At 42.1% G+C, this 12,594-nt stretch overlaps 1 protein-coding gene across 5 annotated transcripts in view; it reads right to left on the bottom strand.

Moving 5' to 3' along the window:
- The window catches only part of LOC106730213 (ankyrin repeat domain-containing protein 26), a 56,833-nt gene extending 44,641 nt beyond the window's left edge, over positions 1-12,192 (bottom strand). For 2 of the 5 annotated variants that reach the window (XM_032463334.1, XM_032463337.1), the window contains exons 1-4: positions 12,134-12,191; positions 5,701-5,790; positions 4,055-4,202; positions 417-506 (exon numbers count right to left, since the gene is read on the bottom strand). In XM_032463334.1, the coding sequence (XP_032319225.1) occupies positions 417-425 (9 nt within the window). In that variant the 5' untranslated portion in view covers positions 426-506; positions 4,055-4,202; positions 5,701-5,790; positions 12,134-12,191. Of the gene's footprint in view, positions 1-416; positions 507-4,054; positions 4,203-5,700; positions 5,791-9,173; positions 9,288-12,133 lie in introns of those variants that run through there. The other 3 variants (XM_032463338.1, XM_032463335.1, XM_032463336.1) reach the window with 3 other exon arrangements.
- Positions 12,193-12,594: the final 402 nt, after the last annotated feature.

Here is a 12,594-nt window from a genome sequence, read left to right as displayed (position 1 = left end):
TCCACAATGAAAAAAACCCCAAAGTGTGGTTATCTCTGGGGGATGAAGTGGGGACTGACTGTGAAGGGACTTCCTGGGTTGAAGGTGATGTTCTCTATTTTGTTGGGGACTAGGGTTACACAGATGTATGCATTTGTTAAAACCCAATAAATGCCACAATTAAAACTTATGCATTGAGTACGGTTATTTTACCTCAAAAAAGTGCCACAGAGAAAGCAACTCTAGTTAATGACACATGTGTTAGCAATACTTACAGATAAAATGTACCCTGTCTGCAACTTACTTTGAGACATAAGAAACTAAGATGGAATGACGAAAACTTAACAGTTTTACACATCAAATAAAAAAACATGGGACTGATGAATGGATAGACGGCTAGGCAGAAACATGACAAAGCACAGAGAGTAAAATCTTACCTCTAGCATTATTAAAAAGGCACCATGAATACCTCCTTTCTTCTCAAATAGTTAGGCAGTGACCTCATGAAGCTGATACTTCTGAGTAATCTAGGAAAAAGAAAATGACAAACCTTCATAAATCTTGTTCACGGAGTCAGAAGATTCTATTAAGAATGGAAAAAAAAAATCCTGGATAATAAAACAGGAATTCAAACCCTACAAGTATGCTACTTTACAGTATAACATGCAAATATTTGACTTTCTAGTCTTGGAGTGGCCCATTTGGGACTCTAACTGAACCAAGGTCATTCATTTTTTTCTACTTTTTTATTTTAAAAGTTGTTTGTGAACCTGAATTATGTGTATCCACGACACAAAAGGTAACATGAATATATAAACAATAATAATATACACCAGAAATTGACCAGTGTAACTACACACAAAATGACAATGAAACCACTACACATTCGCTTGTGGGATCTCAGTAAAAATTCATAAACTAAGTTTCTAGGGAGTAAATGAGAAATAGCAGTTAAGCTACGATAAAACAAAGAAAATAAGTACAGAAAAGAATGTCACAGAATCAACAGAGAAACCACAGAGGTTTTTAAAAATCCCCAGTTAGTCTTTGGAAAGACTAATAAAGTAGAATGATACTTTCTTACTAAGGAAAAAGAGAAGCACAAATAACACATGAACAGGTTAACAGATCAAAGAAGGAAAATATGTGATCATCTCAGTAAGTAGAGAAAAATATCATTTGATAAAATGCAGCACAGCACCCGTTCTTGACAAAAATAAAAACAATATAAAACACTCTAACCCAAACTGGGAATGGAACTTCTGTAATTTAATAAAAAAAAAAAAAGCTATCAAAATCCTACAATAAAAGCCATATTTAATACAAAATGGTAGACACATTCACTTTTAAATCAACGACAGTGCACACTGTCATTGCCTCTTTTCAATAAAACCCCAGAGCTCCTAGACCTCTGACAGGAGGCTGAAAAAAGCGTAAGATTGGAAAGGAAAAAAACTACCATGGTTCTCACAAAATATTACGGTCATAATAAAAATCTAGACACTATTTGAATGAAAAAATACTTCAGCCTCGTTGCTAGATACAAAACAACATGCCAAACTTAGTAACATGCACCAACAATAATAAGTAAAAAAAGTCATTTCAAAAAATTTCCTTTAGAATGTTAACAAGTGTTAAGTATCTGGGAACAAATTTAAGAAAATATGCAAGAGACAAGTAGGGTATTACATAAAGTGATAAAACCTCACCAAAGAGCACAAAGGGCATTTTTAAAAGGCAACCACGGTCCTGCATGTGAAAACAATACCATAAAATGTCAAGTTCTCCTGGAGTGAATCTATAAATTCAATGCATTTCATCATCAAAATCCTAGAAAATGTATTATTTATAAAGGTATGTGACAATGTGATTCCTAAACTGATATGAAATAGTAACAGGCCAAGAACAGTCAAAGGTTTTTAAAGAAAAAGAATGACAAGGGAAGAATTTTCTTTCAACTAATAAATCTTATTCTAAAGCTGTTTTCATCAAAATCTGTGGTATTAGTATAAGGAAAGAAAAATGACCAAAAAAGAAAAGAATCCGCAGAAACAGCTATGTATATTTGCGAGTTTGGCATATGGCATTAAAAATAAGGGAAGAAAGGACAATAAAATGACACGTGGACCATCAGTCATCCACATGGAAAAAACATATAAATCCCTCTCTTGGTCTGTTTACAAAAATAAATTCCAGATAAAATGTAAAAAGTCAAACTATAAAACTCATATAAGAGGATATCCTTTATGCCATTAAAGTAGGAATGAAATAAAAGTCACACACACAAAAACTTAACTTTAAAGGAGAATACTGATAATTAAAATGGAAATCACTGAAAACGAATTTAAAAAATACGCCATAACAGCATGGAAGGAGGCACCTCCAACATAAAAGAGCACTTAGCATCAGAAACCCAGAAATAACAAGAACTTCGAGAAATCAGCACAAAGGGCAAATACTCACTAGGAAAATGGGCCAATGATGTGAACAGATAGTTCAGGGACAAGAAAACCCAAAGTGTCATTGAACACATGGAAAGAGACGCAGTGTCACGAGTGATCAACGAGAACCATCAGAGCTGGCAGAAATCAAGAGTCTAAAACAACAAGGCTACGTGTCATGCTCCATCAAATAAAAAAAGGCTTAAGATGTCTGAATATTAGGAACATGCAAGGATGTGGAAAAACAGCAAACTAAAAACACAGATGAGGAGAATGGAAACAACTAAGAAATCAACTTGGCAAAAACCAGTGGAATTAAGCTACTCTGTTGTCTAAAGAATCCCACTTCCGGGGATATTAAGGCACATTACTTAGAGAAACCTCACCCGAGTACCTAGGAGATATGCACAAAGGTGTCCCGTGGAGCAGTCTGTAACGGCCAAGGACTGCAGACAATCGGAACGTCCACGAATAGGGAAATACATGAACTGCGGCGGGTCAGTCAGTAGACTGCTTTTATTTATTTACTTTTTTTTTATTGAAGTATAGTCAGTGTATAATGTTGTGGTCAGTCAATAGGCTACTGTATAAAGATTAAAATGAATCAACTAGATCTATACATATAAAAATAGATAAAAATTAATAAAAACAATTTGCATTTGGATATATACAGTATATCATTAATACAAATTTTTAAAATATATAAAACTGTATCTCGTGTTCCTTAGATAAATGCACATACAGGGAAAATAACATGAATGGGAAGGAGAAACTGCCCATCTTCACGTGGGTGATAAGCTCAGGGGGACATAACAGGTAACGGGGGCTTTATTTTAAGACAAACGACAAAACAACAAAGATAGAAGCCAGTACAGCAGAGTGTTCACATCTATGAAACTGGGTTGGTGGGTATACATGTATCTGATGTGCTGTACATTTCTATACATTTGAAATATTTCATAATTAAAAATTTGTAAGTGTGTGGGCAGTTCAGGAGGTGCATGTGGAAAACGCAGGTTACCGTTTCAGGAGTACTGACAGCAGAGGAAAGGAGACCTCATGGAGGCTTAAAAACAAATTTCAAACAGGGAATGTGCTGCCGCTTCTCGCAGACTAGAATTCACGTGTATTCACGTGTATATGCGTACACACAGGTACGCGCGCGTGTGCGCTCACGTTCATTTTCATTTGGAAACAGGAGAACACAAGGAAAAGAGGATCCAGGCAACGCCTGTGCTAAGGCTCCTGGCTGCCACTCAGCCTGTAGGTCCCGGCACAGCAGGACCATGTGACATCAGTGCCTGCAAGCTAGAGCGTGTTTTGTTCTCTCAGTATTTTTATGGTATTCCTTTTTCTACATTTATCATGTTGGCTAGAATGGCTGTGAACCTTGACTAGTAACAATGATGGACATGTGCTGTTTCTGATTTTACTGGAATAAACACAGAAGAAATTTATCACAGCAATGGAGCTCATGCGCCATGGAGTCAGACTGGGTTTAATCTCAGGTGCTAGCACTGACCAGGTATAAACTTAAGCAGGATAATTTAATATGAGTCTCCCTTTGCTCATTTATACAATGGTGAATGATTAAGGGAAGTTGACTCTTGCCTCCTCTACACCACTGGTCTCACCTGAATGCTTTCTTCCAGGCGGCAGCACTCCAGGCCTGGCAGCATCTCTGTAACCCGGCTGGGGCCCAACGGACACAACAGCTCAGTGAACGGCTCTGCGACACACGGAGACGTTTGCAGCAATTCCTGACTTACAAGGACATCTTCTCTGAAACAAAAAGCATTATGTAATCACATCTATAATTAAGGCTACAGGTAAAAAGTATGTTACCAAGACTGCTTTTTGGCCAGGTAAAACTGCAAATTACATCAGGGACCTTCTAAAGTGAAGCACGGTATTTCTCACTTTAAGTGGAAAAACAATCTTCAGTAACAATATTCAGCGGCGGCGCCTCTAAGTCTTCCTCACACTACAGGGTTAATTTTCTCTAAGCTGAATCTAATGCTATAGTTCCCTTGCGTAAAACACTTAGTAATTCTCCAGCACACAGAAGATGCAGTATATTATTTCTTAGCTTTACATATTAAATTGTTCACTGTAAACCCCCAAACCCTATTTTCGAGTCTCTATACTTCTAACTCCTCCCCCCGACATATTTATAGCTTCATCTTCTGCTATCGCCCCCACGTCACCCTCTGAAAATGCATGTCGCTTTGTGCTTTAAGTCTCTGCACACCCAGGACCCTTTATCTAGAAATCCTGCCCAATTCTCTGCCTAGACAACTGATACCAATTATTTAAGCCCAGTTCGTGCGTATCTAGGAACTCTAGTCTGACTCTCTCACAGTCTTATCAATCTCTGCTCTTGTTCCTGCAGCACTTTTTTACTATGTCTGGTGTAGAGCTTTTAACACTGTACTGTGCTTATACAAGTGCTTCTCTGCTCCGTATGAAAAAATTAAAGAAAACATTGTACACTTATCTGTGCCCCCTAGAGCCCACCATACTGTGTGTGTGTGGGGGGCACAGTAGTGGGAAAATGAAGCATGGCAATGAATAAACTCCGTATCTCTGTCTCTTACGCCAGCTGCCTCCCACACACTGCTGTGGATTTCATCTTGCGCACGTGTCTCCTACTACTATTACTGCCACGTGGGGACCCTGGGTTGTGCTACGTGTCCCTGTCACTGTCCTATTCCCTATCTCTACCACTGGTGGCCATGATGGTAGCGAGCAAAGCACACTCCCAGCAGCGCCGTGGTGGTGGTGAATGGAATACTAGCTCCATGATACATACAGTACTTCCAACTGAGCATCTCAGTATTCGACATTAATACAGCTATATTCCAATTAAGATTTTCCAAGAAAAATTCTAGTCATCATTAACACAATGCGAGGATGACAGAAGTCTGAATAAATTACATGAAACCCAAACAATACCGTCGCAGCCACTACAGCAGAAGATATGGAGGGGGGGGCGGGGGGGCCTCTGTGGTTACGATGTCTAGGGTGAGTGCAGGTCACAGCTCCAGAAATGTTTCGGTCATGTTAGTATTTCTTAAGCATCCTCATTTCCAGACTCAAGAGACCCACAACTGCTCCCAAATTCCACCTCCCCACACCACACACACACACAATGTGCAGAAATTGCTATTAAAAGGAACTATCAATTGAAGAAATGATTACAATCAAAAGTTCTTAAGTACATTTTCAATAACTGTCTCTCCACTATGTATTTCTTCCCAATATATTCTGCAAAATTTACCTGAAGTTTTTTAAGGACTGTTTCAATCTGTTTAGAAAAGTGAGTAGCAACCAGCTCTGCAGCTTTACCAGGCTTCAGGGACACAAGTTCCTGGAATGAAAGGCAAAGATAAAATGATCTTTAACATTAAACTTAAACAGAATTTCCACAGATGTGAAGCATGATCACCTCCTTCAAAATTTTCATGAGCTTCTGCACTGCCTTTCAGGAGACCTCAACACAGGGTCTCAATCTGAACTAAAGGCATATTGCAAATAAGCAAAATTTTAAAAGTACCATGTGAAAAACCCAGTTTTGATATAAAAGGTAATTCAGAATTCTTAGAAAATGAAAGCAGTAAACACTCAGGACGTAGGCGACGACACCTACAGGATGGAAAGGAAAAAACACCTCCCCAAATTCCCCTCAGTGCATTTCACCCTTGATCTGAGAGTCGTAACTTTAAAGAAATGAAAAAAAGGAATATAGCTGTGATTTCTCTGGCTAAGAATTCTGAAATTTTACTTCTGATGCCTGGTGGGTTTTGAAATCAGAAATATCTTAAGAAAGGAACTTAAGGTCGTAACTCTAAGAGGTTGACCACTCTTCATAAGGCCTATTTGTGTCCAATCTAAGACTTCCAATCTGCCCTCTCCTTGAACTTTCCTCAGTACCACTGGCTCTCCTTTTCTTCTTGAAACTCTCTTCGTGCTTGGTTTCTGTGACACTGTTACACCTTTTCAATTGCATGTTCTATTGCTAAAATGCAAAGATTGGCCACAGATCAACATATTATATTGCCAAATAAAAAGTTATTCTGACTGCAAAATTTATGATATATCTAGTCATTTCATGATAGTATTTGTAGATGAATAATAATTAGCTGATAGAAATAACTGTAGTTTATACCACTTTAGACATCTCAAAACAGAGAAGGTAGTATCATAAATGAAAAAGAAAATGTTACTACTGATCTTCAGATGTTAAGAAGAAAATATTATGAATTAATGTTGAGAATCTGAATGGGTAAATTCCTGGAAAAATATAATTTACTAAGCTGATGTAAGAAATGGAAAAGCTGCGTTGACTTTTAACCACTAAAGAAATTGAATAAATAGTCAAAAATCTTCCCATATGGAACACTCTAGGCCCAAACAGCTTCACTCTAAGTCCTAGCAATCATTTAAGGAAAAAGTATTCCCAACATTAAATCTCATAAAGAACAGAAAAGAGGGGAACTTCTTCAGCTCACTGTATAAGGCTAACAAAATTTTGATACCTAAACCCAACAGAAGATAACAAAGAAAAGGAAAATCACACATGAATCTTAATCGTGAACACTGATACAAACATCCTAAATAAAAACAAAACACAAAATGTATAAAAAGGATAATATACTAGGATCAAGTTACGGTTATCCAGAGTCCAAGGGTGATTTAACATCAATAAAATTTATAACGAAAATATAAGGGAGAAAAGGTAATAAAATTTATTCTTGAGAAAAACTGTTAGCATACTAGAAATAAAAGACTTCCATAAAAAATTTTATAGTAAAGACTGCACATGTTAGAAATAAAAAAATTTTAATATTAACAATAGCACTGTTGTGCTAAAAAAATACAGTTGTGACAGTAAACCTAACAATCTAGAGATGAAAAATCTCTACAGAGAAAATTTTAAAACTTTATAGAAAAGATAACTGAATAAACGGTTATGCCAAATGGTCACTAAATAGAAGACTCACGATGTAAAGATGTCAATTTAAACTGACACTGAATGACAGATTCAATGCAACCCCTATTAGATCAGAAGGTTAAAAACGTTTTTGGGTGGAATTTGACAAGTTGATTCTAAAGTGTATTTGGAAGTATCAAAGATCAGGAACAGTCAATACTCTCTGAAAGATATCAAGACTTATAATAAAGCAACAATATTTAGGACAGTGTGGTACTGATGTAGAGACGAAGATCAAACAAAAGAGGGCCCAGAAAAACAGACCAAGCACGTAGACCCTTGCTACACTCATGTTAAGGCCGCACTGCTGAGCTTGGGGAAAGGCAACCTTTCAAAATAACTGCTGCTGGGAGAGCTAGGCATCCATATTTTTAAAAATTAGATGGCTCTCCACCTCAAACCATATACAAAAACTGCTTTCAGATGGATGTAGGATTTAAAGATGGAAAAAAAAAAAGAAAACTTCTAGATAATAATATAGGAGAACTTCTCCTTTGATATGGAAAGAAAAAACTTGACTACTTGAGAAAAAAAGTTTTTATTAAAAAGAACCATAGAAAAAAAGCCAGAGAGGATATTTACAACAGGTATCACTGACAGAAAGACTTAACGTCTAGCTACATAAAGAACTCCTACAGGTCAATTAAGACAAAAGACATTCCACCAGAAAAATGGGCAGAAGACTCAAACAAGCACATCACACAAAAGAAATTTAAATCGCCAACAAATATAACAAGGCCACCAATCTCAATAATTAAGAATATGTACATTTAAAGCATAATGAAATATTACACATACACTAGATTGACAAGATTTTAAAATCTAGCAAGAATACAGAGCTAATGGCAAGGGGAGGAGGGTTGTCCTGCGGAAGCCTTTGGATTTGCCCCAGGCTTCCCTGTCTCCCCAACACCTGGCTTGTGGGCACCCTTTGCTGTCCCCAGTGGCAGGACACACATTTCCCAGTTTACTTACTGGAGGTTGGTGAGATGGGGACAGCTGGTACCGTCAGGTGGCCCCCGCCCCCCGCCCACCTGGGGCAGCAGAGGCCTCCCCCAAGCCAGGCCGCAAGGGAGACTGGAGCAAATAGGCCAGCTTCTCCAAGGCAGGCCCCCTCCCCAGCTGCCCCCTGCTCCCTGACTACACCACGCCCGCCTCCTGGGAGCTGGCTGACCGCCAGATGAGCATCCTGCAAATATAAGGAAGCAGAGCCATACCCCAGGACAGGATGCCTCCCAGATGGGAGCAAATCAACAGGATCCAAGAGGCAGACCTTTCTCCCCGAGCCGCCTGCGCCGAGGATACCGCCCCTCAAACCCCGCACCCTGACAGCACCGCGTCCCTTCCCAGGAGCAGGCTGACCGCCAGACATGCACCCCGCGAACATGGGGAAGCAGAACCCGGCCCAGACTGGGGGAGAATAGAAAACAAATCCACGTGCTCGCACTGGGCAGCCCCCATCCCACCGCGGCCACCGCCTGGGCCCCGTGAACGCACCACCGGCCTCCCGAGAGCAGGCCATGACATCTCCCGGGGGTGTCCTGCTTCCCCAAACCCAGGTACAAGTGGCAGCGAAGAAATGAAGAAATGGGGTTCAGGGACTACGGACGTGGGGCACCACGAACCTGCCTCGGGGTCCTAACGGGCCGCGCGGCCCAGGCCTCACCCACACACCCCCTACCTGTGCGCCTCCCCAACTGCGCAGCCCAGGCCTCACCCGCCGGCTCCCGACCAGCGGGCCCCTACCAGCGTCCCCTTACCTGCCCGGCGCCAGCGGCAGCAGAGGAGGCGATGGCAAGCGACGGCCCGGTCCACAGGCCGTCTTCTTCCTCCAAAGCTGGTCCAGGAGCACCGGGCTCCCGCCCAGCTTCCATACGCTCTGGGCGCGCTCCCGTGTCCGCTCATGCGCAGCCCCCACCCCCACCCCCAGCAGCGCGGACCCTTGGGCTGGGGCTCCTGCTGTTTGGGACATGGCGAGTCAGGCCTGGCGGGGCCTGGCGGGGCCTGGCGGTGGGGCGGGCCCACCCTGCCAAGTCTCCATACCCAACGCCCTGACTCTCTCTGCCACAGACCAGGGCCTGGCACTCAACCGGAACCACCACTGGCCCAGACCAGGCCACAGCCCCCAGCCCCACTCCGCCTGCGCGCCTCCCCCTCCCCGTTACTGCTCCCCCACCCCTGGCCAGGCCCAGTGGCAGACCGGACCCCCAAGCCAAGGGTCCTTCTCACACCCAGGTCCCCCGCCCACACACTGCACCCCGCTAGGTACCAACCTATGGCCCTCACACCACAAGCTCACCCCTCATGCCTCACTGCAGGACACTCAACATCTTGAGATGGCCCCCCTCAGCTAGGTCAATTCCACTTGGACCGGCCCCTTACCCCTCAGCCTGTCCCGCCTCACTTCAGAGTCCCCTCTCAAGTGCACCCCTACCCAGAGCTGACCCCCTCACCCCTCTCCTTGCAGGTGGGGCAGGGAAGTCCGGGCTCTGGTCACCATAGGACTGCCCCCAGTAGGGGATCCAGCACAGCTAGTATCCGGGCTACAGGGCTCCGCGGGCCGGGCCGGGCCGGGTTGGAGGCGGTTCCCATTCCCACCCGGGCACCCTGATCCCAGACCTGAGAACTAGCCAGAGATCTAGCGAGAAGACGACCTTGGAAGTCAGAGAGCAGAGAAGAGCTCAGAGAGAACTTTCTGGAGGCTCGGATGACCCAGTGCATATGAAGAGTGCAGGAAGAGCCGGGTACACAGACAGGAAAACTGCCAGAACACTGACTTCCACGCCCTCCCTGCCCCACCCATGCAGAGATCCACCCACAGAATGGAAAATTCCGCAGGCTTGGGCGCTATGCCAAGCAGATAGAGAGCAAATATTAGAACTCAGGCTAGAAAACAAAAATGAAAATAGAAAAGCGAAGCTGCGACCTCAGTAGCTATGTGACATCACGAGAGAGGTTTCAAAGAGTAATTCCAGGTGTGTTACAAAACAAACATATAAAACAGTCAAAGAATTGTAGGAACATTTACAGATCCTAAAAACAAAAGGTCAGAATCCAGATGACACATCACAATCTATAACGTCCAGCTTTTCAATAAAAAATTATGAGCTATGCAAAGACCCTAGGAAGTGTGAGCCGTCCTCAGGAAGGAAATCGGTTAACAGAAACTAACTCTGATGGGCCACATGCTGGATTCAGCAGACAACACCTTCAAAGCAGCTGTAATAAATATGCTCAAAGAGTTCAAAAAACCAGAGAAAACATGGTAACAAAGGAAAATAGGATGACAATGATTTAATGAAAAAAGCACTAAAAGGAAGTTTTGGGGGTGCAAAGTACAATGACCGAAATGAAAAATTCACTAGCTGGACAAAACAGCGGCTCTGAAATGGCAGAAAAAAAGAACCGCTATACAATTTTAAGACTGTGCAATTTCTATTACTCTCTATCTGGAGAACAGAAGAAAAAAGACAATAAAAATGAAGTCAATTTGACACAACGCTGTAAAATGACTATAACTCAATAAAAAAAAGTTTTTAAAAATACACTAAAATATTAAAACTAAAACAAAACAAAAAACTCTTAAATATCTGGAGACCACATTAAGTATACAAACATGTGCACAGTGGGAATTCTGCACCACCCCCACAGAAAAAAGAGGGAAGAGAAAAAAGGGGCAGAAAAAGTACCTGAACAGATACAGCCCCAAACACCAAACTGGATGCAAAATATTAATCTACAGCTCCAAAAACCAACAAATCCCAAGCAGGATAAACACAGATCCACATCTCGGACACATTAGACTGAAGCTGTTGAAAACCAAAGAGAAGGAGAAAATCATGAAAGCCACAAGAGGAAAAAAGACACAAAATACGATTAGGACTTCTTCTGAGAAGCAATGAATGCAAGAAACCAGTAGGATGACAAATTTAAAGTGGTAAGAGGAAAAAACTTCTAGCAACTAGGAATTCTATATTCAGCAAAACTATCTTTCAAAAACGAAGGCAAAATAAAAACATTCCCAAATGTATGTGTAACAGATGTAAATCCAACCAAATCTATACAGTTACATTCAATGTGAACAGCCTAAGCATCTCAACCAAAAGACAGACTATCAGGTTGGATTAAGAAAAAGCAAGACCTAACTAAAAGGTGCATAACAAGACAAACTTTAGACTCAAATGTTAATAGAGACAAAGAGGGGCATTTCACAGTGAAAAATGGGTCAAACAAAAATGGGAATACGTTAACAAGAAGATACGCACACCTAGTAACAAAGACATAAAACACACAAACGAAACACTGATAGAAACGTAAAAAGGAGACAAACTCACAATTACAGCTGGGATCTCAAAACTCAACTTTCAACAGCTGACAGAACAAGTAAAAATCAGTAAAGGTACAGACGATTTCAACAAGACCACCTACACCTTGACCTCACAGACGTTTACAGAACACCCTCCTGTGCCCCTCTTCATCTGACTATTTACCCGTATCCTTTTCCCTATACTTTACAATAAGCCAGTAAACATAAGTAAACGTTTCTCTGAGTTCTGCGAGGTGCTCCAGCAAGTTCATCAAACCCAAGGAAGGAGTTGTGCAATTCTGTAGCTTTTCTATAAAACAATGACAGTTGCTTCTACTGACGCGACGGCAAAAAAAATGAAGCTATTCTACAGGCAGGGCCCCCCATCTCCTCACTGGGACCAGCCCTGAGTACCTGGTATCTGCACTGTACCACTGGAGGAAGTGTCTGTGCAGGGATGGCTGCTCTCCACCATCACAGGCTGGGAGGACAGGCGGCCACTCTGTGAGTCTGCGGTTATGTTCTCCAAGTCGGTGACAGAGCTCCAACGTCATTATCAGCCACCTATGGGAGGAAGTGGGAGACAAAGCAGGAAGACGTCAGGATGCCAGCTCCGATCCAGACCTTTCTGCAGGGATGAGGCAGAGTGGGGCATTTGGGAGACTGAGACATCTACTTTAAGTCAGGACTTGGCTTCCTCACCTTTACAATCAGGACAGCCCAGAGCTCACACAGACACTTGGAGAGATCTAGGTACAAGTAGCCAGGAGGCACCTGACACATACAAAACACCCAACACATACCAACTGGTGAAACAAAAGGCCTCTGATTACAAGAATCTCTCTTAATACACAACCTGGTGAGGGAAGTCGGCC

Source organism: Camelus ferus, chromosome 20, assembly GCF_009834535.1.
Source record: "Camelus ferus isolate YT-003-E chromosome 20, BCGSAC_Cfer_1.0, whole genome shotgun sequence".
Lineage (NCBI taxonomy): Eukaryota > Metazoa > Chordata > Mammalia > Artiodactyla > Camelidae > Camelus > Camelus ferus.
Note: the sequence above shows the minus strand (reverse complement) of the source record. Positions and strands in the feature narration are given on the sequence as shown.